Source organism: Rosa rugosa, chromosome 7, assembly GCF_958449725.1.
Source record: "Rosa rugosa chromosome 7, drRosRugo1.1, whole genome shotgun sequence".
Lineage (NCBI taxonomy): Eukaryota > Viridiplantae > Streptophyta > Magnoliopsida > Rosales > Rosaceae > Rosa > Rosa rugosa.
The window spans coordinates 37,839,561-37,866,980 of NC_084826.1; the positions used below are offsets into that span (position 1 = coordinate 37,839,561).

The 27,420-nt window shown below is 41.3% G+C and overlaps 2 protein-coding genes and 1 long non-coding RNA gene across 4 annotated transcripts; 2 read left to right on the forward strand and 1 right to left on the reverse strand.

Moving 5' to 3' along the window:
- Positions 1–2,244: 2,244 nt before the first annotated feature.
- LOC133722644 (uncharacterized) lies at positions 2,245–9,912 on the forward strand. 2 transcript variants are annotated; one of them, XR_009852882.1, is made up of 4 exons: positions 2,245–2,995; positions 3,072–3,144; positions 3,937–4,019; positions 9,681–9,912. It is a non-coding gene; the product is annotated as an uncharacterized LOC133722644 (long non-coding RNA). The 2 variants fall into 2 exon arrangements; XR_009852881.1 differs by lacking the exons at positions 3,937–4,019; positions 9,681–9,912 and having other exon boundaries at positions 3,072–3,519.
- A 3,011-nt stretch (positions 9,913–12,923) lies between these two features.
- LOC133719779 (multiple C2 domain and transmembrane region protein 14) lies at positions 12,924–16,535 on the forward strand. The gene has a single exon (XM_062145949.1). The coding sequence runs from the start codon at positions 13,324–13,326 to the stop codon at positions 16,351–16,353; it is 3,030 nt and encodes a 1,009-aa protein (XP_062001933.1). The 5' UTR covers positions 12,924–13,323; the 3' UTR covers positions 16,354–16,535.
- A 253-nt stretch (positions 16,536–16,788) lies between these two features.
- On the reverse strand, positions 16,789–20,232 carry LOC133722594 (beta-glucuronosyltransferase GlcAT14A). The gene is made up of 4 exons (XM_062149470.1): positions 19,418–20,232; positions 19,237–19,312; positions 19,044–19,159; positions 16,789–17,452 (listed from the first exon to the last, which is right to left on the reverse strand). The coding sequence occupies exons 1-4, from the start codon at positions 19,911–19,913 to the stop codon at positions 16,935–16,937; spliced, it is 1,206 nt and encodes a 401-aa protein (XP_062005454.1). The 5' UTR covers positions 19,914–20,232; the 3' UTR covers positions 16,789–16,934.
- Between the last annotated feature and the right edge of the window lie 7,188 nt (positions 20,233–27,420).

The following is a 27,420-nucleotide window of genomic DNA, read 5'->3' on the forward strand; positions in this document are numbered from 1 at the left end:
TGGGCCCCACGCGCCGCCTGTTCCAACCTTAAATCTGGTTACCAAATTTCATCCATAACATCATCTAAACATTCTAAACATCTTTCATAACTGTGACATAGCTCAATTTCAAGTCTAAGTACCAGAATTTACCTTAAATCTGTGAGATGCTTCTCGTCGTCGATTTTCCGTAATCCAGCAAAATTGCAGCTACTCACAGGCATGGGTCGAACCACGATGAAGAGATCTCCAAGAAATGGGTGGTGGCACGATCGGAAATCGCTAGAAAATGGGAAATCGTCAGAGACCCAAAGTAGCCACCGCATTCATCGCCTTGCTGCGCCTCCTACGGTCCAAATTGCACCACCAAAGTACCACAGACGTGAAGAGGAAGGGGAGAGGGTTCTATTGCCCCCGGCGGCGTCCAAATTTGTCGCCGGACGGAGGAGAAACCGCCGGCCAAAGCCGACGGGACCGGGAAGAGAGAAAGGGAGAGGAGAGAGAAAGTGACCGGGGGGTAGGTTTCTGAAAATAGAAACTACCACAGTAACTCTCCCATTATATAGAAAGTTACCATGAACAGTAACTTTAGTTTTTTGCGTATAACTTCCACATACGAACTCCAATTTTAGCGTGCCACATGTCCACGAACTTGGTTTAATTTCCTCTACAATTTTTGTGAGGAAATTTTTCTCAAAAACTGATCCAAAAAAAGAAAAAGTCAACTTTTAGGGCCCCCTAAAAGATTGAAACGGAGTTAAAAGTAAAAGTAAATGTTGTTTACCGTCCGAAAGACTAGTAAACCGATAATTTGTGCTTCGGGACGTAACATCTATTACCTGTAAGTTTCTTTGCTATTTGTACATTGTACCGTGTTCGACATATTCTCTGTGTAGTTGGGTTGAATATGTGTTTTATAGGAAAATAAACTTCAAAGTTCAAGAAACTCACACAGCTTAATCATAGTTTAATATCAAAATCACAGTAAGTTCAAGAAACTTACAATAACTTCAAGAAACTAACTCGTACAACTTAATGAGGCAAGGTTTATATCTAATTTTCATTCATCTAAACTTAGGCATTTTGCTTTGAATATATTTGTTGTTGGGATTATGACAATTTTATCTATCTTAGTTTTGCTTGGTCATTGCATTTACTGATTGTACATACTAGACATACTTTACTAGGTTTGGCACTATCAACTAGGACCCGTAGGGATACCCAGGTACCATGCCATGGGCCGGGTCCACAACCCACCATGACGGGGCCTATGGGAGATGTCACCCCGGACACCCTAGGCCCGGGGCCTGGCCAGCACAACCCATCTAATTACACAACAGAAGGCTGATATAACTACAGAGGGACAACCTGCGTCCCACATCGAGAGGATGGGGAACTCCTTCCCCAGGCTTGGGTATAAAAGGATCAGCACAACAACCTTTTTAGGGTAATAACTCCTTATCCACTATTTATGTGATTCATTTATATATTAGTATCTTACTCAAGCATCGGAGTGGCATAAACCGTCCGGTACGCTTTATCCCTCTAATGCTGTGTTCTTGGTACAGGATTTGGGAGTTAGATCGGTACCCCATGTGGTATAGTATTCTGAGTGAAGTACCCAGAGAAAGCCACCAGAAACATTGGCGCGCCAGATAGGGGTAGCGAATCATGACTGAGCCGGAAGAAACGGCAGGTGAGGGCAGAAGTGTTGCCCGGGCATTAATATTCTCTCCGGGCATGTCATCTGCAGGGACGCCCAGTGTCGGAAGAGAAATGCATGGTCTTGGATTCTTAGACCCACAGATCTCAAGCAACCCACCGGTTGTGCGCCCCCGAAAATTTTATTTAATTTTTGAAGGTAATTTTACGCCAATAAGATTTTTCGCAAGGTAATTTAAGTGAAGGAATTGATCGATTTTGGAAATTATTTTGGTATCGAGATCACGATTTGGGCCTTATAATTTAAGTTTCGGCCAATGTCCTTCCATTTGGGGCTGGAAGATTATCAGAGCTTATTGAGATAAGGATTGTCATAGTTAATTTGAAAGAAGGACAGAGTGGATTTTTAGAACTCGAGTTTTGGACCTAGGACGGAGTTGAGAAATAACTAAGTTTTCGACGAAAAATGAATCAAGTTACGAGCCCCAAACCTGAAAACAAACTAGGAGAAATTCGTAATTTGTCGCAAGGGCAAGATGGACTTTTCTCATGAGCTATGAATAAATGGGTTAGAAAAACCCCAAAATCTCAAAACTCACTCTTCCCCTCTCGGCCGCACCTCTCTTCTCTCTCTCTCCGACCCATCTCTTTCTCGTCTTCCCTCTGCCATCACCGGAAACACAGCGCCCGGCCACCAGCTCTTGTCGCCGCCACCCCCAATCGATTCGGCACCCAAATCCGACCCAAGCCCAAGCCTCACCATCGACATGCACCGCCGGCAGCCTCCACACTCGACAACCCAAGACTGCGCGCCACTGTTCCTCGACTCTCACCGATCTCTGAACCTTTTCTATTACCCACTACCGCCACCAACGAGCTCAGAGCAAGCTTTTTATCAACACTCCAAAGCCTCGCCGCTGACCCAAAGCTGGAGAATGCCGTGCGCGCCTTCGCCGGCGATCTGGTTTCTACAAAGCTAGGTTTACCATCTCCGGCCACGATTGAGCCAAACCACCACCATAGATGGAGTCAGCGTTTTGTTGTTCGCCAAAACCCCATGGTTTCGATCTCTAGTTCCAGCCAGAACTCCTGCATGCGCCGCGTGGATAACCGTAGCTCTGCATTTGGACATTCAAAGAGTCTTGATTGGGTAATTTTCGTCACCTCTCCTTGGATTAAGCCTTTTGGTTGATATAAACCGAAAACCCTAATTTATGTTGTCTGATTTGGAATGTGAGGGATTTGGAATCTGTGTTTTGGGAGATTTTAGAGAACCCTGAGCTTTGGATTTTGCGAATTTGAAGTTTTGGAGAAAAGAAACTGTTGGATCAATCTCCATTGAAAATGGATTAAGGTAAGGGTCCTGAACTCCATGTTTGGATATGAATTTGGTTAGGAGCTGGATTGCTGATTTTTGTTATGCTCGTTAGGTGTTCCAAAACAGTTGTCGATTGGGGAATGCAGCTACTACGAATTGGTTTCTATTTTGGAAAAGAAGAAGTAGTAAGTATTGGTCTCTAACAAGCTACGGGATTTGGTGTGGTAATTGTATTTTGAAATGAAACCCGGTTATGCTGCTTGAATGGTTAATGCTTAAATATGAAACTGATTTTGTTGGAAACTTGGCTTGAATGAACGAATGTGAATTAGCTTATTGCAAATTGAGGATTGGCTTTGTTTAATTAAAGAAGTGAGTTTGTTATAAATTTTGGAGAGGTAGTAATGCAAGGTGGACAAAGAATGGTTAATTTGGTGAGCTCTTTAAGAAGCTAGTAATAAGGAAACTAAGAGAATTGAGAGTGGAAATTGGTAGTAGAAACGGTAACCTTTATGTGATTAAGTGAAATTGGGATATTGGATTCCGATAAATGAAGTAAATTACAAGTGAAGTACTTTAAAGCTACCATATCCCAAAATTGTAATCCATCGGGAATGGTAATTATCGCTTGTTTTCTTGAAGTAAAAATGTTAAACAAATGAAGGTGAATGTGTCAAGTATGGTCACCATATCCCAAATGATTTAAATGCTATATCATTTGGATTATTTAGGAATGGTGGTTGCTATTTAATTGCTTAAGGTTAAAAAGCTAAATAAAATGAGGTTAAACTGGTTGACCGAAATTTTAACATGGAAAGAAGTGTGATCATCATATCCCAAATGAGCTTACTACGTTAAGTGAATTGTTCGGGAATGGTTGCAATGAATTATCAATTCAAGATAAATTGGTAACTCATAAAGAAATTGAGCAAATGAGTTATGAATTGAGTACTTATCGGATTTAGTTTTTGTTAAAGGACTCGAGCGTGTGCACATGGATTTGGAAAAATGATCGAAAGTCAAGAATGAACCCGAATGTGGACGAGCACTCCAATTCCAGGTAGGGTGAGTTGTCCCTTCCTTGTTAGAGGCTTTTCTATGTGTGGAATGCTCTACTATGATAGTATGATGCCTGCAAGTACGTTTTTGGTTGATCATTAGTCGATGCCTCATGATACCTGTGTTTTCGTAACTGATAACTGCTGATTGCGAAAACCGAGGCTAGCCGAGGCTAGACTTGCATGTTGAGATACTATACCCTTTGTATGTTTGTACTTGTGACCTGAAAGTGAATGGACCTAGACGCGTAGATTCCTAGGGATCCCACGGTGTCAATAACCGTGAACCTCAAGAGGGGGCTGTGCTCCTATGTTTGTCGAGGAAGGGTGAGTACCGATAGTGAACCAGTCATAGGAGACTCAGGGTCAGGAAATGGACACTTTCGCTACTTGTAGTCACAAGGACTACAGAGTAGTTGGCCGGTTCTCGAAGGATGACGAACCGGGTCGGTCACCGATTTGTTTGAGTTTAGCCGGCAGGTAAGTATCTCGGAGCTCCAAGTTGTGTGAAGCATACTGCATATGTTTTATAAAAGAAAACAAATGTTTGTGGTTGCCTCTTTTTAAAGTATTTTTCGATAAACGTGCACAATATTATGTAGTAAATATTTTCAAGTATATTATTTTTTTCAAACCTAGCATGGTTGGGTTGGGCGGTTGGACCCTACTGGGCATGCGAGGACGAAAGCTCACCCCTACAACAGTGTGCAGGTTTTGAGCATGTGGTCGGGGAGCGTACAGGGAAGGCACATGGCCCGGCTTGGCGTATTTCTCTTTACTTTATTAAATTAAGATCTTAGTCTCTTATCGGATTTTGAAGAAACTCATTTGTTTACTTTTTATTTATTTATTTGTTTTCCACTCACTTATTTACAAAATTTCGGGAGACCCGTAAACCTGGGGCGCGTCTCTCATCCTTGTATTTACTAGTGATTTCTTATTTTCCAAATGGGGCTCCTATTGTAAGCCCAAATCCTTTAGCCCACTTTAAATTCCGCTTTTGAAAATATGTTGCTCGGTTGCTAGAATGATTTGTCCAAGAAAATATTTTGTAAACCAATAACCTAAACCCAAAAGGCCTTGCGGTTTCTGGTTGATGAGTTATCGGGATGTCATTTGTGACATGTCGGTTTCTCATTGGCTCGGGGTCGCGGCGCTGTGGGACCCCTCTCTCAGGTCACCACAAAAAATTGGTATCAGAGCCCTAGGTTCCGAAGTACTTTTGAAATTGTTTTTGCAAAACTAGCAACTCTTTTCAAATTTTTTAGTGTCGAGTTTGGTTGAGCAAAACACTCGGTTTTCTTGGGCATTTAAAAATATGTTTTTGACCCCTTTCTTTTATTTGATTTTTTTGGACGATACCTTTTTACCTCATTTCATTTTCAAATATTTTTCATTGAGGCTACTTCTGAGTCATTCAAAGAATTTCCAATGGATTTGAAAAGTTGAGATACCTCTGAGATTCCTTGGAAAATTATTTAGTATGTCTTTTTGTGGTGCTTTAAAGTTTGGTTTAAATTTTAAATTGCCAATGCCGTCATGATGCCACTCGACCACAAACACTCCAAAGGTAGTAAGTATGAAAATTGGATACAGTGTTGGGTAAATTACTAGGGGATTGAGCATTAAGGAGTTAACGAGGTTATATTGGGTGAGTTGGTACTAGGAAAAGTAGGTTAGAGATGAAGTTGAAAGGAATATTTGTGTACCCCCATGCTAGTGTTATAGAGTAAATTTTATTGATGGATTAAAGTTGTTGTACTACATATATTGTTGCACATATTGAAAAATATAGAGTGTTGGGCGGATCAAAGTGAAAAAATGAGTAAAAAGTGAGATAATGACACCTATATAATCATTTGGATCAGTGGTGTTCATATTTTCACTCGATTTCCTCTTCTTCCTTCCGAGTGATGGCCCGACTATAGCGGTTCCCCATCGATGCTCTACAGAAAGAAGGTGTGACTTTCAAGTAAGGTACACACCTCTTAAGTGTTTCCCAAGTAGTGGAATAATAGGGAAACTTGTAATGGAAACACAAACATGAAATTGAATATTACTTGAAGTTTGGCATCTCCCCAATTCTATTGTTAATTGGTGGAACGATATGAGGCTTTGTTGCCTTGGGAGAACCTAATTTTGTGTTGTTGTGCTGACAAGATTACTTTGTTGGGAAACACAAGAAATCGAGGAACGACTAGAAGAGTCATAGAAACTATTCTTGGGTTGCCATTGGTCCGCAGAGAGTTGAGAAATTATGTTCCCCATAATCAGAGAAATTGTTGGGAAAATAAATGATTGCGATACCAGCAACGTACTTGGAAATGTTAGGACGCTTCGAGATCACAAGGTCACGCCCTTGTACTGGTACATGTCTTTCAGGTCGAGGTATATGTCTTTCAGATCGAGGTCTATGTCTTTCAGGTCGGCAAGCATAGAACGCACGAACCTCTCGTCGGCAACCCCGTACTCGCTCAACAACTGCTTTATGGGCTTCTTGGGGACTACTGGTATGGCCGGAGACAAAATCGCAAGTGACGGCGACGGTTCCGGTCCCGGATAACTTTTCTTTTGCCTCTTGGGTCCCGTCCCGACCAGCATAGGTAACCTCCTCCTTGTCCCCGCTCCGATGGCGGTGCCTGTGGAACCTCTTCTTCTCACCAGGAAGCAAGACTTCCTCGCTTCCAGCTGACCCGGCGGACCAGGAAGAGATAGAACCAGACACCAGCGCCTTTCCTCTTCCTGGGTCAGAAACTGTAACTACATCCCCGACGATAGGCTGTTCGCTTTGGGTAACAGGGGCTTGAGGATCAGGGTTCCCGTACACATCGTCCGAAACCTCGAGAAGAAATTCTTCAATTGAGCGACCCGTAGCCTTCGACGCCAGGTCAACGTCAATGTGAAGGGCATCTTCTCCTTGGTTCATCAGCATGTCCATCAACTTCCTTACCTTTCCGGGGTTTCCTCTTCAGTACTTTCACTGCAAACAATTTGAAAAGTAAATCCTCAAATACAAGTAAAAGGAATATATATATATATATATATATATATATATATATATATATATATATATATATATACAGAAACGTCAGCCTCACTGGTGAGTCTCCCTAGGCCTAGCCTATCTAGTATGGAGTATCGAATGAACCTATAGGAGCTTTGTTCTTCTTCACTCTATACAGCGTATACCCGGGCTATCCGTTTTCTCTCGACCTTAGACAATGAGTACGACTGGTCCCCGATGGCCTGAAACGTACCCATTAAGTGCCATTTGTTATTTCTAAGCTGCCAGCGTCCTCCAACAAGAAATACTTTATTCCTCCACTTCTTGCTTTGAGAGGTAGGCATATCGATAACTAGAGGCTCATAGTCCCGAGCAGCGAACGTCACTATACCTTGACAAGACTGTTTCCTCGAGTATAGGACCCGGTACACGTCTCGAAATTCATTGATGGTAGACCACCCTTGCAGGCACAAGTCCCACATGGCCATCATACTCAAAATTTGCCGCCAGGCATTTGGAGTCAACTGCCCTGATGACAGGTTCAGCATCCGCAAGAGATACTGTAGGCACCGAGGCAGCGGTAAGGACAGCCCTTGATGGAGTTGGTTCTCATGCAGCGCCACCCAACCCGGAGGAGGATTCGATGCCATCTCCCCAGCCTTTAGAGGCCTAAGTTCTACCTCGTCCGGTATCCCCCACTTCATCCTCATTGTAATGATCTCCTTCATTGTCATACTTCTCCCGGGCTCGTCGCACACAGTCCCGTCTACTGGAGTATATCTAGGTTTAGGTATGCCCTCGGGAATGGCCTCCGTGACTACTTGCACCTCCCCAGAATCGTCCTCGCTTTCATCTCCATCGGTACCCTCGCCACTCTTCGAGAACACCCCAGTCAAAGATCCGGTATTCTCTGCTAACTCCATACGTGTACTACTGCGAGCCAGGTACAGGTCAATATCTGCTTCCGCTTGTCTCGCGGAAGATTGATAGGACAATCCCGCATCCCCAGCCTTGGTTTCTGATTCCATCCTAGAACTATGTCAACCTGGGCCTCAAATTCGCTATCGGGAATCAGAAACACAAGGGTTAGCCTTAGTCTAGATCTACGACTTAGTTGAAGCGCGGATCGTTCCCCACTTCCAAAACCTAGAAAACCGAACAAACCCAGAAATCTAAAAAAAAAAAAAAACAAAGAAAACCCTAGAAAAAACCCAATTCTTCTCCAGACACTACCTATAGACAACCCACACTAGCATTATTCCTATTCTTTTTTCATTACACGCGCAAAAAAACACACAGAAAGCAAAATCACAACAGAAAACATCTATGGTAGAAGCAGAAATGAGAGGACAAAAACAAAAATCCCACAAACAAAGCGAGAGAGCTCTGACCTTTTCTTCGGCAGGCGATCGATCGCTCACTCCAGAAGAAATCACACCACTCTGCCCCTAGATCTCTCTCTTCCTCACTGCAAATCCAGAGGGTTTTTCTAAGAGTTTTCGTGAAAGTGAAGGGACAACAGTCGATTTCCCTCTTAAATTCAATCTCCAAGAAATCACACCTGTTGAAAACGAAAAGCCTTCAACCGCAGGATCACTACACGTGTCCTACGCATCCCTCCACGCCTCGAAACCGTCAGTCGATGGGATAGGCATTTATTGCACAACCACTCTTTAAGCCCCACGTGGCTGACATGCACGAACAACCCTACCGAGTACCAGAGGCCCAAGGCCAGGAATACCCCATCAGGTACGAGACACCAAGCTCTCAATCCCACCAGGATTAAAGGCTCACTCACCTCATCGGGTACATGAGGCCCCGAGCCTATCTACTCCACTAGGTATACGAGATTCAGCCCAACCCTACCGGGTACGAGAGACACAACCCTCACAAACCCTACCGAGTACCAGAGGCCCAAGGCCAGGAATACCCCATCGGGTACGAGACACCAAGCTCTCAATCCGACCGGGATTAAAGGCTCACTCACCTCATCGGGTACATGAGGCCCCGAGTCTATCTACTCCACTAGGTATACGAGATTCAGCCCAACCATACCGGGTACCAGAGGAGCAAGGCCACAAAAAACCCTATCGGGCACGAGATTCAAGCTCTCTTCCCCACTTGCTGAACAACCCGCTCAAGACATCTCGTGCACGCGCACTTGGGGGACTCCCTACAGGCATACCAAACCTTGTGCAAAATCCTATCAAGTCCCCACCCAAGATATATCTTGAACAGGAACTTGGGGGACTTGTACATACTAGACATACTTTACTAGGTTTGGCACTATCAACTAGGGCCCGTAGGGATACCCATGTACCATGCCATGGGCCGGGTCCACAACCCACCATGAAGGGGCCCATGGGAGATGTCACCCCGGACACCCTAGGCCCGAGGCCTGGCCAGGACAGCCCATCTAATTACACGACAGAAGGCTGATATAACTACATAGGGACAACCTGCGTCCCACATCGAGAGGATGGGGAACTCCTTCCCCAGGCTTGGGTATAAAAGGATCAGCACAACAACCTTTTGAGGGTAATAACTCCTTATCCACTATTTATGTGATTCATTTATATATTAGTATCTTACTCAAGCATCGGAGAGGCATAAACTGTCCGGTACGGTTTATCCCTCTAATGTTGTATTCTTGGTACAGGATTTGGGAGTTAGATCGGTACCCCAGGTGGTATAGCATTCTGAGTGAAGTACCCGGAGAAAGCCACCAGAAACACTGATATATGTCCAGTAACTTCAAGAAACTGATATGTACAGCTTAATGAGGCAAGGTTTATACGTGATTTTCATTCATCTAAACTTAGATATTTACTTTGAATGCTATATTTGTTGTTGGGATTTTGACAATTTTATCTATCTCAGTTTTGCTTGGTCATTGTAATTTCTGATATATGTTTTTAGTGCTGTTGGGATTGATTTTATCTACAAATGCCATATCTGCTATTAATTAGTTTTGAGTACACATAATACAACTCAACTTGCTTGGTCATTGTAATTTCTGATATATGTTTTTAGTGCTGTTGGGATTGATTTTATCTACAAATGCCATATCTGCTATTAATTAGTTTTGAGTACACATAATACAACTCAACTTGAGAATGTGATAGCTTTTTCTCTTGACAAGCCATGATTACTACTTCACCTCAGATACGTGCAATTCCTCAAAACAACTTGCAAAAAATAGATAAGGGGTTTTAATATCCTCATTATTGTTAAACAAAAGACGTGTCACTATACAACGCTGTATTTTCTTATTACAGATTAAAAAAGGAGTAACTTACGCTGTGATTGTATCAAATTACCTTTTTTTTCAATATGCTACTGTTCGCTCAAAAATCGTCTCGGCTGCGTATCAGTGGGCCGAGGGTTTCTTTAGCATACACGTGTCCTTCTGGAGTGGTGACGTGTGTGCGGACGTGCCAACTCGCAGCCGGTAGGCCAAGCGAGGTTTTGTTTTAGATTGTAGATCTTGCGCTGATCTGACTTCTGATAAGTTGATTGTGGGCCGAGGAAGGATCGATCTCGGCCGCGGGGTTCTCTCTGCCTTGAATGCAAGGACTTTAGCACAGATCGGCCTTATCTAGCCGCAGTTCTATGTAACTCGGTGATTAAGGTGAAAGTGAAGTGATGATGATTCTTTTTGTGATTTTGTATTTTGTATAAAGTAAATAACGTAAAGTAAACAACACGAAATAAATAACATAAACGAAAGTGCAGGTAAAGACAAAGTAAAGTGCAGGAAATATAAATACCGGTAAAGAAAGCGATAAGATAAACAAGTAAAGATTGATAAGTGTTGCTGAATTGTTGAATTGTATTAAGATAAAATTTGAGTAATCGCGTAGAGCGTTTGGTCAAGGACCTCTAACAATGAAACCTATGATCCTTTTTATAGTGAAACTAAACTACTGAATAAAGGAAAAGAAGCAATCTCAACCTTTGATAGCTAAGACCGCATTGATTACAAATAGAACAATATTCATGTTTGTGATATCGTTATCAATGATTGATTCTTTCATGAGCAATTAATCAGGTCTTGTAATTGATGATTGGCATTACACCTTCTTATGCTCATTCAAGTTAATTGCCCCAAACTTTGGTAACATTTCTCCTAACAATCAACCTCTTTGATGTGCCGCGACTAATTAGCCGCGGTCATTCATTATGACTTGTGGGTCCGCGGTCATTCATTACGCCTTGCGATTTATTTGGTCTCTTCCGATCTAATAACGGCTCTCTGCACACGTTATGTTCGGTCATAAATTTGACAATAAACATTTATGTGCCGCGGCTAATTGAGAATCAACTTTGTAAATCTTTAATGTGTCGTGGCTAATTAGCAGCGGATATTCATTATTCTTTGTGGGTTGGGCCCACCTATCTGCCATGTGAGCCTTGCCAAATATTGGTTCAAATAGCTACTAACTTCCTAAGGTGCCATTTTGGTCATACACTCATACACTTCCATTTATTTTTTGGTTTTGAAGGAAAAACTTGAGGAGCAGGGATCATGAATGCAACAGGAAGAGTATTTATCTAAATTTGCTTAAATCCCATATGTTGCTCAGTTTGGCATTATTTCATCTTTCATGCCTTGAACCTGTACTCAAGCAATATATAAGTTTTATGTTCCTTCCTGACATGAGTATCTTTAATTTATTGAAAACGAAGCCGAAGAACTCTTCAAGACAACCTGTAAGGATTTAATTTTCAAGAGAAATTACAAAAATCTATGCAAGTTGCCACCAGAGATCCTTGTGGCACAAGGATAGATAAAAGTGCCTAGACAAGAATATTACCCTTCAAGATATCAGGTTTCATCCACAAAAAAGAGGGATCCAAGCGCAGTGAGTAAGCCACTTTTTCTTCTCCTTTCCTTTTCTCAATCAAGAGAGAATCTTGCGTGGGGCAGCCGTACGGACACGTGGTGGGGCGGATCAATCACTGCCCAGTAGGGGGGTGTTTTAGGTATTGCACTTTAGAGAGCAGTGGCAGTTTGGGAAAAGAGAGAAAATTTCATTTCTTCTGATTAGGTGGCTTTAGGGCCCCCACCTAAGAATTTCTCCTCAATCAATTAAATAACTTTGGTCATTTGCTTCTTCTCTACTCAATCAATTAATCATGACACATGTTTACTATCTTATATTGCATTACACTTCCATATTGACATTATTACTTATGTTTTCCAATCACAACAACTCAGCTAAAATTTCAAAAGGAGCTATAATCTGTTGCAAATGACGAATCTGACTTTGTAGACACATCTGAGGGGCTTATGTGAAATAGTTGGTCGCCACTACAAGCCTAAACCATTTGTTGTCAAGCCTAACCACATTTGCAATATATACATAAACACCTACTATGATTAGCATATCTAACTTTGAAATCTGACCAAGTTACCAGATTTTTGAACATGTAAAACAATATTTCTAAATTCAATAAGATTGAATAGAACGATATTGATCATATTCCCGCAGTATCCCACGGGTGCACTATCTAGTGAGGCCTAAGGCGTTGCCTTATTTGCTTTGGGTTCAGGCCAGCTCTGTTTCAGTGGTACTGTCAAATGCACATAGAATTTGATAGATTGGTTGGACTTGCTTTTAATTGTATATCTCAAAACGTAAATTACGTGTTTAGTGTACGTGATAAAACTACATTCTTCCTTAGAATTTTACTATTTCACGATAAAAAGACAATGAAAAAGTAAAAGAAGTTAACTTGACTAAATAGATTTTTTTTTTTTTTCCTTGAGAAACTATGATCTGCAACTTTGTTTAATCTTTTCCCTGGCAATGCTGACTAAGAATCAAATTATTATGGAACACACTAACAAAGCAACGTCCATTTTTGCAGAAGGCTGCAACGTCTCTCCACTCAGAAAAAGAAAAAAGAACACATATAAACTAAATCTGCAGAGACGCAGAGTATCTTCATCTTCACTACAGTTGTGCTCAATTCCAAATCCATATTGAACTGCAAGTTACGATGATTAGAATCTTTGGTTAATGTAATTACCAAACTGACCTACTTAACCAAACCCGGCCACAGTGAGTCAGTAACTCAGCACCAGGCACGGCGCTCAGTTCTTGACCCCACGTGGCGCTCCGTGCCTCTCCTGACGTGTCCACGCTCCCCCCACTCCCTCTTTTTAAACCTCCTTCGTGGCCCCTTTTCTTTTTCAAACACAACAGTATACCACTCAAATCATCTCTCACACACTCTCTCTCTCTCGCTCTCTGTAATTCTCTTCAACAATTTCAGAACCGTTGGAAGTGGCAGAAATGGCAGAAACCTCTGGTCGTAAGCTGATCGTCGAAGTCTGCAACGCCAAGAATTTAATGCCCAAAGACGGTCAAGGAACGGCGAGTGCCTATGCCATCGTAGACTTCGACGGGCAGAGACGGCGAACAAAGACCAAACAGAGAGATCTCAACCCGGAATGGGACGAAAAGCTCGAGTTTCTAGTCCATGACAATTTGTCCATGGGCTCCGAGATATTAGAAATCAATATCTACAACGATAAGAAGAGTGGGAAAAGAAGCACTTTTCTTGGCAAAGTCAAGATCCCAGGCTCTACCTTTGTGAAAGCAGAGCCGGAGAACACACTCGTTTACTTCCCCTTGGAGAAACGGAGCGTGTTTTCTCAGATCAAAGGCGAGTTGGGATTGAAGGTTTACTATATCGATGAAGACCCACCAGCGACAGCGGCGGCGGCGGAAGACCAGAAACCTGCAGCGGAGGATAAGCCGCCGGAGAAGCCAAAGGAAGAGGAAAATAAGCAAGAAGCAGCTAAACCTCCGGAGGAGAAGCCGAAAGAGGAGCAGGACAACAAACAAGAAGAGAAACCGAAAGACGAGGCTAACAAACCTGAAGACAAGCCCACGGCACCGGAAAATACCCCAAAAACAGAGGAGGCTTCTTCAGCTGTTGCGGCTCCACCGCCAGAGGTAGAGAATCCACCGATTGCTTACAGTGAGAAGCAAAATCAAGACAAAGAGATGCATGTAGAGAGGAAGGATTTGGGCATCAACGAGATGGAGCTCCAACCTTTGGCCCGGGATCGAAGTCGGAGCGCGTACGATCTTGTAGATCGGATGCCGTTTCTTTATGTGAAAGTTGTCAAAGCCAAGAGAGCAGATGGTACTAATTCATCAGCACCTATTTACGCCAAGCTTGTGATTGGAACCCATAGCATCAAAACAAAGAGCCAAAGCGACAAGGATTGGGACCAAGTGTTTGCGTTTGATAAGGAAGGGTTGAATTCGACCTCTCTGGAAGTGTCTGTGTGGGTGGAAGAGGAGATCAAGAAGGAAGGAGAAGCAGCTGCCACTCGTACGGAGACTAGTCTCGGAATGGTGTCTTTCGATTTGCAGGAGGTGCCCAAGCGAGTCCCACCGGACAGTCCTCTTGCTCCCCAGTGGTACACTCTCGACTCAGAAAAGTCGCCGGGAAATGATGTCATGCTCGCCGTCTGGATAGGGACTCAGGCCGACGAAGCATTCCAAGAGGCCTGGCAGTCGGATTCCGGTGGGTTGATACCCGAGACCCGGGCTAAGGTTTATTTGTCTCCGAAGCTCTGGTATTTGAGAGTAACGGTCATCCAAACCCAAGATCTCCAGCTAGGTTCGGGATCCGAGCCCAACAACAAGAAGGTTCGGAATCCGGAACTTTATGTGAAGGCTCACTTTGGGGCCCAACTTTTCAAAACAAGCAGGACTGCCGTGGGGTCCACGTTGTGTAGCTCATCCAATCCCACTTGGAACGAGGACTTGGTGTTTGTAGCAGCCGAGCCGTTTGAGCCGTACATGACTGTGACCGTTGAAGATGTGACCAATGGGCAATCGGTGGGGCACACCAAGTTACACGTGCCAAGCGTTGAGAAGAGAACAGACGATCGGGCTGAGCCCAAGTCCAGATGGTTCAATTTGGTCGGAGATGAGGCGCGTCCTTATGCGGGTAGGATACACCTGCGGGTTTGTTTGGAAGGGGGCTATCACGTGCTGGACGAGGCAGCTCACGTGACCAGCGATGTTAGAGCAGCGGCAAAGCAGCTGGCCAAACCTCCCATTGGCTTACTTGAAGTTGGTATTCGCGGCGCCACCAATCTGCTTCCGGTGAAGATCAAGAATGGCATGCGTGGGTCGACCGATACGTACGTGGTTGCCAAATACGGGCCGAAATGGGTCCGAACCCGCACAATTCTGGATCGGTTTAATCCGCGGTGGAACGAGCAATACACTTGGGATGTATACGATCCCTGCACTGTTCTCACTATCGGCGTCTTCGATAATGGAAGGTACAGGCGCGATGAAGCAGGAAAACCCGAGAAAGACATTCGGGTCGGAAAGATACGGGTACGGCTATCCACTCTTGATACGAATCGGGTTTACATGAATTCGTACTCTCTTACAGTGCTGCTCCCCGGTGGGGCTAAGAAAATGGGTGAGATAGAGATAGCCGTCCGGTTTTCATGCTCGTCGTGGCTGACTCTGGTACAAGCCTACAGCACCCCAATGCTTCCGAGAATGCATTACGTGCGCCCAATGGGTCCGGCCCAACAAGACATTCTGCGGCACACGGCTATGCGCATAGTGACGGCCCGGCTGGCAAGGTCGGAGCCACCGCTGGGTCAGGAAGTGGTTCAGTTCATGCTGGACTCCGATACGCACGTGTGGAGCATGAGGAGAAGCAAGGCCAACTGGTTTCGCGTGGTGGGATGTCTGTCACGTGTGGCGACACTGGCACGGTGGCTGGATGGAATTCGCACGTGGCAGCATCCGCCCACCACTGTTTTAATGCACGTGATCCTGGTGGCTGTGGTTTTGTGCCCGCATTTGATATTTCCGACACTATTCATGTACGCCTTCCTGATCTTACTGCTGAGATCGCGGTTTCGTCTAAGAGTGCCGGCCAACATGGACCCTCGGATCTCATATGTTGATGCGGTGAGCCCGGATGAGTTGGATGAGGAGCTTGATGGGTTCCCCTCTACACGGCCCACGGATGTAGTTCGAATCCGATACGATCGATTGCGGGCCCTTGGTGGGCGGGCTCAAACTTTGTTGGGTGACGTGGCAGCCCAAGGAGAGCGTTTGGAGGCCCTGTTCAGTTGGAGGGACCCAAGGGCAACCGGAATATTTGTTGTCTTCTGTTTGGTGGCGTCTTTGGTGTTTTACGTGGTGCCATTCAAGGCTTTTGTGTTTGGGTCAGGGTTCTATTACCTGCGCCATCCTAGGTTCCGTGACGATATGCCGTCAGTTTCCACCAACTTTTTCCGGCGACTTCCATCCTTGTCTGACCAGATCATGTAGATGGTCCGGTTCATCTGTTTTCGGGGTCTGTTGGTGAAGATCCAAGTTCACTAGCTCATAAAATGTTTTGGGTATTTCTTTTTGTATCCGGCTACCTATTTGATATGAACATCATTTCTTATGTAACTTGAAATAATCCAAGGAAACATTAAAGTTGGTATTTATTCATTGCTTCATTAAGAAAAAAGTGACCGTTGTTCTGTTGAGTCTCGAGTGTGGTGGGTGGGGCGGGTAAAGACTCATTTATATATGAACACAATAAAGGTAGGGTGTTCGAATTGAGTTGGGCTTGATAAAGAAAAGGCATATAAATTGAGTGGGGAAGGTGACCGTTATATTCAACTAATTCATCTGAGTGGCACTGAAAATAAGTGCAAGCAAATCAAGTACGTTAACTAGAATATCCTTTTCTTTGGCTATAATTTGACAAACTGATAAACACCGGCCATAGGTTGGAAGATTTCATAACAATATATCAGTTAGGTGCTAACAAAAATTGCTAACAAAATATTATCATTTAGAAGAGAAGACATATACTAATTACAAGCATGCAGTAGTTTATTCATATTGGTTTAAAGAAATCATCTGCACTGTTGCTTCTGATGATTCCGCGTGGAAAGGAGTTTTGTTAACAAGGACTTCAACCTCCTAGATCCGGGTCCTGGCCTTAAAACTCCATAATTTTCACTCTGCAAACCTGAGCATGACCTCTGCGTCTTTTCTTTCCCCGAACACCATCCACCATAAGCAAATTCTCCACGGCGTCGTTTAAGCAGTTGTTGATCAATTTTTTTAAGCACCGGGGCATTTTGCTTGAACTTTCTAGCAAATGGACGGTTGCTTTGAACCATTCTTTTAAAGTCTCTGAGTCCGAGAGACCTGGGATGCTGCTTTGGAGGTGTATCCCATGAAATGTAGTGGAGGTCATGGTTGATTGTGGTGTTTTTGTAGTCTTCTGAGTTGCAAATGACAGTCTGGAAGTAACCTTCCGGAGATGAGACGAAGTTGGTGTAGTAGAGGAGGAGGGTTCTGGGCAGATTGTCCCAACCCAGTACGCAATACTCGGCAAAAGATCTTGATATCATTGTCCAAGCTGAACCTGGAGGCCAAAGCAAGACATATAAATAAAACTTTTATCTGTTAATTTTAGGTTCCTATTTAATACAATCTTCTATTTTAGCACAGTGCTGAAAGCAGTAGAGTATGAAAGTCCTATAGAGAGTAGACTGCTCTGAAGCTTACCATGCAAGGCTTTGTTTTCCATTATTATTATTATTTTTTTTTTTTCAACTTTTCACATGTCACATGCCTAGGGTCAGACCTGGACATGAGATGTTGAATCTTGAGGCGAAGAGTAAAAGCTAGACCCTAGATTCTTCATAAGCATTGACATTATTTTTTGCAATGATATATAAAAATTATTAACTCAAAATACCAGGAAAATAGCAGCAAAAGACAATACGCAAAAAGTCCTTACAGAGATAATCGCCAAGCTGACAAAGTGTGATTTTAGTGGTAAAATACTCATTTAATCATTTTCTTGATGAGGTCAATGAGAATGAGGGCAAATGAGAATGAGCTAGGAAAAATTATTTTGTCTATCTGATGCCAGTTGATGTGCAGTGGTATTGGACAAATTATTGCTTGATGAGGTCAATGGTAAAATTCACAGTTGGTTGTTTTGGGCATTCTAACGTATAGAAATGCAAAAATCTTGGTTTAGGAATTAGCTTCTGATTTTGGGCATGGGAGCTGATCACCATACCCTAACCATCAAATGAGATTAAAAATAATTAAAATAAAACAACACTGCCCATATATTAAGCTGTGGTTCTTCAACAACTTATACGTATTGTTAGCATTAGTTTTTCTTTAACTTTTTCTAATCTCAAAATAGATTACGAATGAGGCCGACTGAACTCCATGTGCAACTTTTCTAATATATGCAGCCATTCAGGTGCTTAGGTGCAGATGTAGAATGTCTGCATTTTGGGTTTTAATTCTTTATAATTTTTTTGCCACTAAAAGTGTACTATGGTTCATTTAAATAGTTTGGTCTCTCCGACAATGGTTTGTGGTGATTAAAAGTAAAAGAAAATCCAAAAACTTGCTGATAAATAATATAAAGTTATGGACCACCCACAAGCCTAACCAACAAATGAAAATGAAGTGAATGAAAATGAGGAAAATGACATATGAGACTCATAAGGTCCTACAAATCACCACCACACATCCACATGTTTCAACCTCTTTAATTTAGTATTAGTTGCCAACTACATGTATCTACTTGGATCTACAGAAACTTGACTTTTAACCCAAGTATCCTAATTAAGCTTGGCCATTTAAACTAATTAAAGAAAATTTCTTTTTCATTTTTAGCATTGTAAATCACTAAATTGATGATTAAAGAATGAAAATTTTAGACGGTAATTCAGATACTTGAAAAACTTCAGGCCCGGTTCAAGCAAATAGGGCAACCCAAAAGTAAATCACCACCACAAGACATTGTACTTGAAAACAGAGTTCACATGTCTATGCAGCTACCAAGTACAGAAGACTAATTATTTTTTTATTTTTTTTGTGTGAAATAGAAGACTACATTTTTTTTGTGTGTGTGAGAATTAGTCAAATGCGACTAACTAGTTCGTTAATTAAAAAAAAAAAAAAAACTAGAGATGATGAGGTTGAACCTGTGTATAGCTTGAAAGCAGTTGGGAGAGCCCTTTGTTTAATAACCCACCATAATTCTGATTTATTGAGGCTGTAGAGTGCTGGGTCTATTGTAATGGGCTTGCCTCTCTTATTCCTTGAAATTAAAAAATTACACTAATTAGGATAAACAACAAATGAAATATAAAAAGAAGAAGCAGAGAAGTAACTTACAGTTTCCAACCCAAGTGACTGGAGTGCTGAATGAAATTGAGATCTCTTGGCAAGTCAGAAAAGGCATGGATCAGATCTGCAACAGAAGCAAGAGACCAACTAAGAATAGCCAATAGAAAAAAAAAGGCATTGATTTGATAGCAAAATCAATTGATTAAGAGCAGCTAGGCACTCACCATACCATCTTGAGTAATTAGAGGGTAGTCAGAAGCACTGAGATTGATGAACCAATCCCATCTGCAAGTCCTCAAGAGCAAAGCCAAAGCATGAATAGTGGTAGCAAGCATGGTTGGTCCTCTATAGGTTACCAAATTGGGTTTTCCCACAATCCAAACATTACCCACTTCCCCAAAAACTGGATTTCCACCCACAAACTCAGCTATGTCTCTGTGCTCTGCCTCCGTTGCTTCATAATCCATGTGGATCAGATAGTAATTTCCAGGATGATAAAGAGCATAGAGCATGCGTTTGAGCTTCAGCGAATCGCCTTTTGAAGCTGAGATCAGATATGAAAAGGTCACTGGATATGGCTTAGTAATACTCATGTTGGATTTGGTCAGATTGATGATGGGCTTCCAACTGTGAATGGGTATTGTTAATCTGGTTGGAATGAAGTACAGAAAAGAGAAAACAATTGAAGTTAGCAACAGAGATACCACCAACACTTTGATACCCATTACTGAAAAAACAATGTGGAATTTTTGAGAGATGAGGAGATGTCTAAAATATGGTTGGGAAGAGAACGGCAGGTGGTAAAAATGGTTAACAGGCTAGATTGGGAAGTGTGTGGAATTAAATCTGTGGGATTTTGGGTTCCTTGCTTTGAAGAGAAGGGAAGGCCTCTGTGTCAGTTAGTCCTATTGGTTGCTCTAGCATTTCTGGTGATGTGTTGCCTTCGCTTTTGCAAATGGCATTTAGGAGGCTCATCCCCCACTCATAATATTTATCACACTAGACTAGAGTATACTCGAAGAGAAATAATGTCAAACCTTATAATGAAGATTCTCTCAGGAAACTTAAGAGTCTCATCTAACTAAAAGCAACTTGTAAATTGCATTAAATAATTAGGGTTGGGCGTTTGAAGTCGAAAAATCAAGGAACTGGCCCGAATCGAACCGAGACCGACGGTTTGGTGCGGGTTCTAGACAATTTTTCCACAATACGGTTGACAATAGAACAGATGTGTAATGTTACGTGTTACCTCCTATACCTAGATTTGTTTCTATCTACATGTCAAGAGAAATACACAGGGCGTTAGGGAGAAAACCAAGCAGGTCGGTCTATATCATTCTGATGCGAAAGTTAGTTTCCTTGTATTTAATTTGACAAAATAACGGTACGTGAAAATAGTTAATGCACTTCAATGAAGGTGGTTAGCCTCCTTATATTGACATTAGTTGGAATGAGTTTCAATGTGGAAGAGATGTCCTTGCTAATTGGCAATGTCTTAGGCTGGGACATCTCTCCAGGCAACATGAATGTTGCTTCTCGTGTATCAACCAGGTGGAAGGTCCTAATGGTCATGCCCATGACATCGGTACCTAGCCTAGGTACCCCGGTATGGGATGCCGGATGAGGTAACCAACGCTACGGTTTACCTTTATATTCTGCTGGTATGTACAAGATTTACTTGTTTACTAGTCATTTGGATGGCAAATGACAAAAAATTTCATGTCATTTTGAAGTTTCTTTAACACATTTAAGGACTCTAGACATAACATTTTTCTTCAGTTTAATTTTTGCGAAAAACTTCCTTCGTAAAAGTTGTAGAGCATATTTGGAGTTTGTAGACACAACGAACAAAGAAATCGGAGTCGTAATGAAGGAGGTACAAGAGTTTAAATTCAGTGGAAATTATATAATTTTCTGGACACATTTTCTACTATGAATAGCAATTCACTACTTTCCATTTTGTGAAAGTCAACCTAGAAATGCAGAAATCTACCGAATCTTCTCTCCCTCGTTGGCAACGATCCGGCCACCTCAGGTCATGAAAACGATCTCATTCTCTTCATCTTTCAATCATATAAGCCTTACATCCACTTATTCACTGCACACGACATATCGAAGGAGGAAATTTTCGACTCTTTCTAGCATATTTTTCAAATTCCAGCCAACTCCGGTCAAATTGGAATAGGACATTGACTGGGCTTTCTTCGTCTTTGAGTTCTCAACAAACCCACCAAGGTGAATTTTGGATTTGAAAATTTCTGGCCACTGGAGCTTTCGAGGCAAATTCTGACCAACCTAAGCAATTTTAGATGTCATGGAAGATATAAAACTTGTTCTTTGTGTTGAGACAAACATTTAGGTATAGGCCTTGACTCCCGATTTTCGGTTCAGGCAGCGACGCGTGGGGACCAAGCTCAGCCAATTTCAGCGGTGCATGGTGCGACCTGCTGCTTTTCTTAAGCCAAATATTTTGGCTTGTTTTTTTTTTTTGAATAAAGGGCTGGTGCGGCTGCCCTCAAGCCTTGATTAATGAAACCGTCGAATACAAGGGGGGGGGACATTGAGCCTAAACCCCTGATTACAATAGGCACCTAGAGTACATCCTGAAAAAACCCTATTTTTCCTTCAGATGCGTGCAAGCGCATTTGCTCTCACATATTTTGGCTTGTTAAGTAAAGCACGATGTTATAAACTTGTATGTGAGTTTGATTTTGCAAGATTAGATCGTTTGATTGTCGATCAGAATCCCGTTGTTTTGAGTTTTTGAGTTTTGATTCCAACAAACTCAAGATGTTGGAGTCAAATTACACTCATAGATGATTTTGCTTGTGCCTTTTTGGTTTGAAGGTTCTCTTCAATCTTCATTATATTATTTACAGCTTTACTTATGTTGGCATATTCATGTATCTGACTGACTAGCTAGTATTTGTGTACTTAATCTCTAAACAATGAAAACATGCAATTTATAACTCATGTGAAGTTTCTACCCCATGTGAAGTTGTGAACTAATGAACTGTTCAAGATCTTCCTGTTATAAGCAGTACTAGAGAGATTGAAGAAGGGGAGACTTGGGCCTATTTGGTATAGCTGTACTTTTAAGAAAAGCTGGTTTTTGCTTATTTTTAAAAATAAGTGGCTAAAAAGCAAAGTAGTTGATTGTTTGGTAAACTGACGACTTTTATAAGTGTTGTGAGTGTTAAAAGCAGTGACAAAATATTTGGTAAACTCCAAACTAAAAGTGCTATGAGTTTATAGAATGATCAATTTATAGAATGATCAATTTGGACATGAAAGAATTTTTTGCCTTAATTTTTTGTAGAATGACCAATTTGTAACATTAATAACAATTAATTTTTAATACTGAACAGATAGATAAATATGAGTAACATTAATAACTCATAGATGAACATATTGATGAAAAGAAGCACAAATGAGCTCTATCATAGGTTCTCTGTTCCTCCATATACATCCCCAAACACGTGATATATACTGAAAGTATAATGTTTATAGTTGTTCAAGAGCAAAATGCAGTAATACATCTAGAAATATATTAAAAATTCTACTCAGAAAGGCTAGGACATCATATAAATTTATGACAACTAGCATAGTCTTGACTCCTAACAGGGAAGGAAAAAAAAAACAAATAAAAAAAGAACTAGACAACTAGTTCCAAGTTTCCAACTAAGTAATTATTTTTTTTGAAAAGATCCAAGTAAGTATTTAAAGAACAAAAATAAGCAGTGTTGTAAACCTCACCAAAAAAGTTATAAACTTTAAATCAGAATTCTCTATACCGAAGCCTCGGAGATCAAAGATTCCAAGTATTTCCTCTTTCCCTCCAGAAAGGGCACTCAATGCCTTCTCAATCACAAATACATAGAGCTTCTCATTCTCAGCAGAATCATGCACATGTGGCACATTGTATAGTTTCCAATTTACCATTCAAATTATGATCCAGCCTCAGCAAAATTGGTGACAGTTTTCATATAGGGGAAATAAACAGTCTTTTGTTGACCAAGAGGTAGTTGATATTCAAGAACAGATTTTCAAGTTCATACTCCAAATTTGGTAATCACTAATTAGGAAAATGACATGGACAAGGACATAGCCAAAAAAATCAAACTTACAACAGGAATTTTCAATCTTTATGATTCTCCACAAACTATGAACTAAAACCTAGAACTTAGAGTCAGTTATACACAAAAAGGAGTAGAATTGATAATCTTCATTGAAATTTTCAGATAGTGGCAGTGGTAATGGTAGTAGTAGGTGAATCTACCTTGCTTGATTCGTTAGGGTCTAAGTGGGAGCTTCCAACCAATAAGCTACGAGCTTCTGAGGAAGATGTAATTTGATTGGAGTAATTTGAAAGAAGAGGAATAATGTGACGAAATGGATTACACATACGGAGCTTCATTTCTATTGGTAGGGAAGAAAAGTCCCTAGATTTAGCGGCGTTGGCCATTGCTGCTGCTTTGGCTTCAGCATAGAGTCGACGGTTGTGACGCCATAAACAGAATAATCAAGAACGCTTGCGACAGGCTGTCTGTAATTTCTTCATGCGGAGCTTCATTTCTATTGGTAGGGAAGAAAAGTCCCTAGATTCAGCGGCATTGGCCACTGCTGCTGCTTTGGCTTCAGCATAGAGTCGACGGTTGTGACGCCATAAATAGAATAATCAAGAACGCTTGCGACAGGCTGTCTGTAATTTCTTCAGAAAGGAAGGGAGGGTAGAAGTTGGTATTTTGAAAGAGTCATTTAGCTACAGTAATCACCACTACAGTATGCTTCCTGCTTCTTCTTCTAAAATGAGGCCTTACAATGTCTTCTGCTTTTCTAAAGAAAAAACCCTTGCTTCTTTAAAAACAGCAGGCTAGGGGACTTGTAACCAAGCACCAACTCTTCCATTACTTATAAGTGGGGGAGCTAAAAAGAGAGCCCCCCCCCCCCCCCCCCCCCCCCCTTCCTCCTCCTCCTCCTCTAAACAGAGCCTAAACCTAAAGCCTTACCTGCATTGAGGAAGATAAAGATGGAAGAATGAAGACTTCATTGCCATTTAATGATTTAATTCTTCATGTTTTAATTTTTAGTTTTTGACTAATTGCCTATGTCAATTGTGATGACTGATGAGTGACTACTATATAGTTTCATAATATGTGACTGACAAATAGTTGTAATTCTGCATAATATGCAATTGCATGTCTGCAACCTGGTGTACACATATAATTGTACTAGTTTGTGATGAGAGCAGTATTTGCTATGTTTTTAATGTTATTCTCTCTACATTTTACTTAGTTATTTCCTTAATATTATGATTTCTAACTTAGTATAAGTTTTTAGGTACTTTTGGGTCCATAAATGGAAGGCCAGGAGTAAATAGCGCAGAAATGGAGAAATGGTGTTTTCCCAATCCTATTAAGAGAAGGAATCCCTGTTGAAGTAGGAATCCTAAGTCAACTAGGAGTGAGCGCGTAGAAATGAAGTGCAGAAATGAGAAATGAGAAATGAGAAATGACAGAATCCCAATTAGACGAGGAAACCCATTCTTACCAAGAAAAGGAAACCTAACATGACTAAGAGTCCCTGTTGAACAAGGAGAGCTCAGGAATGTTCCAAAACATCTCAAAAATGAAGAGTCCTAATTGGACTAGGAAACCTGTTTGCATTAGGAGTCCTGATGATACTCGGATACCTGAGAAGTCTAGGAGATGTTGTGACTTCAAGATGACTCAAGATTGTACAAGAATGTTTTAGAAGACCAAGAATGGCGACACATTTGAAGATGGGCTTCGAAATTGTCCAAGTTGAGAAGCCTGACCCTAGGATTGAAGCATGTGACTTGCATGTGAGTTTTTAGAAGGATCAAGATGTCATGCAAGAGTTATTTTCTCAAATTATTTCTTTTATGCCGTGCAATATTCAAGGAGACATTCTTGACGTCAACTTTGAAGGAATTTAGGAAGATATCTACTTCGTGTAAATTATGAAAAAGAAAATAAAAGCAAATAAATATTGATTTAGGTCTCCTGATTGCATACGAGTTGAATGAAGACCAAATTGAGGGAAGATACATGAAGATTTTGGCAATGAAGATTACTATGAAGATTCAAGATTGTTCTCTACTTCTCATGCAATATTTTGATTGGCTGAATGACATCATTGAAGTAGAAATCAACCTTGATACCCCAAGAGGTTGTGCACTATATATAGGAGGCATTGTGAGACATTAAGCACCACCACCAAATCCTAAATTAAAATCGCAATTGCAACCCCTTTCTTCTCTCAAGTTTCGACTTTCTTCTAAAGTTCAAGCATTGAAGCCGTGAGCATCATCCTCTTCCATAGCCGTGATCATCCTCCATTCCAAGCATCTTTGCCATCTACGTCCACCACTTTTTGAAGCTTCTTGTGTTCTTAAAGATTTAAAAGTGTAACCATGAACACCTTTCTTTTGTTTTCGGTTTTCAATAATTGTAATTCAAAACAGATTTTTGTTATGATAATTTGGTTTTTTCGATTACTTGTGACATTGAAAGCATGTTTGATGTTTAATTTCCAAATACCATGAAGCATGTTAACGTTTTAGGGTTCTAAATAATTTGAAATTTACGATTTCATTATATCATAACATGTTTGTTGATTTTGTATTTCAATCCCATCATTTACTTGTTTGTTGATATTTGGATGCATACTTTGATTGATGAGCATCTAATTGAATCCATATTAAGATGTGCTAGCGTTCTAGTTCTTAATAATTTAAGTGGAAAACCTATAATTCCTTAGGTAAATCACCAATGAGCTTTGCATGCTTGTATGGCATTCCAACTTGTGTTCTTTGCTTGAATTGATCAAACTTCTATTGTGCTTAATGCGTTGATTGTGTTCTTCATAGTAACTAGCTACCACTAGTAATTACATGCTTAATAGGGTTAACTAAGATGCGTTCATCTAGTTAATTTAATTAAGGGAAGTAAAAAGGACTTTGTATGAGTTCATCTTTGTTCTTGATCAATTTCTTGCTATGATAAATTTGATTCGAAAATTAAGAATATCACCCTTGTTAACGTGTTAATGAGTAGTTAATTTCATCTCTACATCTTCCATTCATCTTTATCTATTTAGTTTATGATTTGATTTGGTGTGTTGCTTGTCTATAATTAGTTGTTAGTTTAGAAAATAAAACCTAAATCCCCTTTTCTTTGTAAATCGTAAATATTGTGTGTGTGTCTATATTGTTATAAAGTAAGAAGAAGATGAAGAGAGAATAATTGGGAGGAAGTAAAAAGTACCTTATTCAGTCTCATTAGCCTCCTTTATATAGAGGTAGGGTTTACATAACTAATGAGTATTTACATGGACATCCACATAGATAATAATATTTACAACACTCCCCCTTGGATGTCCACCAATGAATGATGGTATTGGACGCGCTTATTGTTGCCTCGTTAAAAACCTTGCCAGGTAACAAAAATCCAGTGGGACAAAAATAACCCTGGTCGAAGGACAAAAAGAGCACAACACGCATATGTCCTAGGTAGCATGCTTCTGGATGCTCCCCCTGATGAGAATCTTCCCCTGATTGTTGCAAGCCTCATTTATGTATGCGATAAGCTACATGTACCATGTATAGTTGTAATACCCGAAAAAATCCAAATTAAATTCCGTGGATTTTTAGAAATGATTTCACGATAGTAGGAGCGAGTACGAAGCTTGGAGAAGTCGTGGAATTAGTTCGAACGATTTTATTTTCGAAAACGAACGTTTTTAGGGGGTCAACAAAGTTGACTTTTTATACGTTCAAAATTTGGGAAAACTTCCTTCATGAAAGTTGTAGAGCTCGTCGATACGAGTTCGTGGACATGTGGAACGCAATATTCGGAGTTCGTATGATTAAGTTATGAATATTTTAAAATTGAGTTTTTTCTATAAATAGAGAAATTTTCCAAATTCTTTCATTAAGGACGAAACTTTTCCCTTTTTGCTAAATAGTCCCTCCGGTTCTCTCTCTCTCTCGATCGAAAACCCTCAGACCCGGAACTATTCGACTGACCCGACCCGGACCCATCTCCGGCCTCCGGCGTCCTCCGGCCACGACCCGGCCCTCCTTGTGATCGCCGCAAGCCGCCCAGTCGCCTGGTGCCACTGTCTTGCACCGCCGTTGCCCCCAAACCTGGATCGAAGCGACCCCAGGCGAAGTAACCGACCCGACCGGATCTCATCGACGCCGGCGTT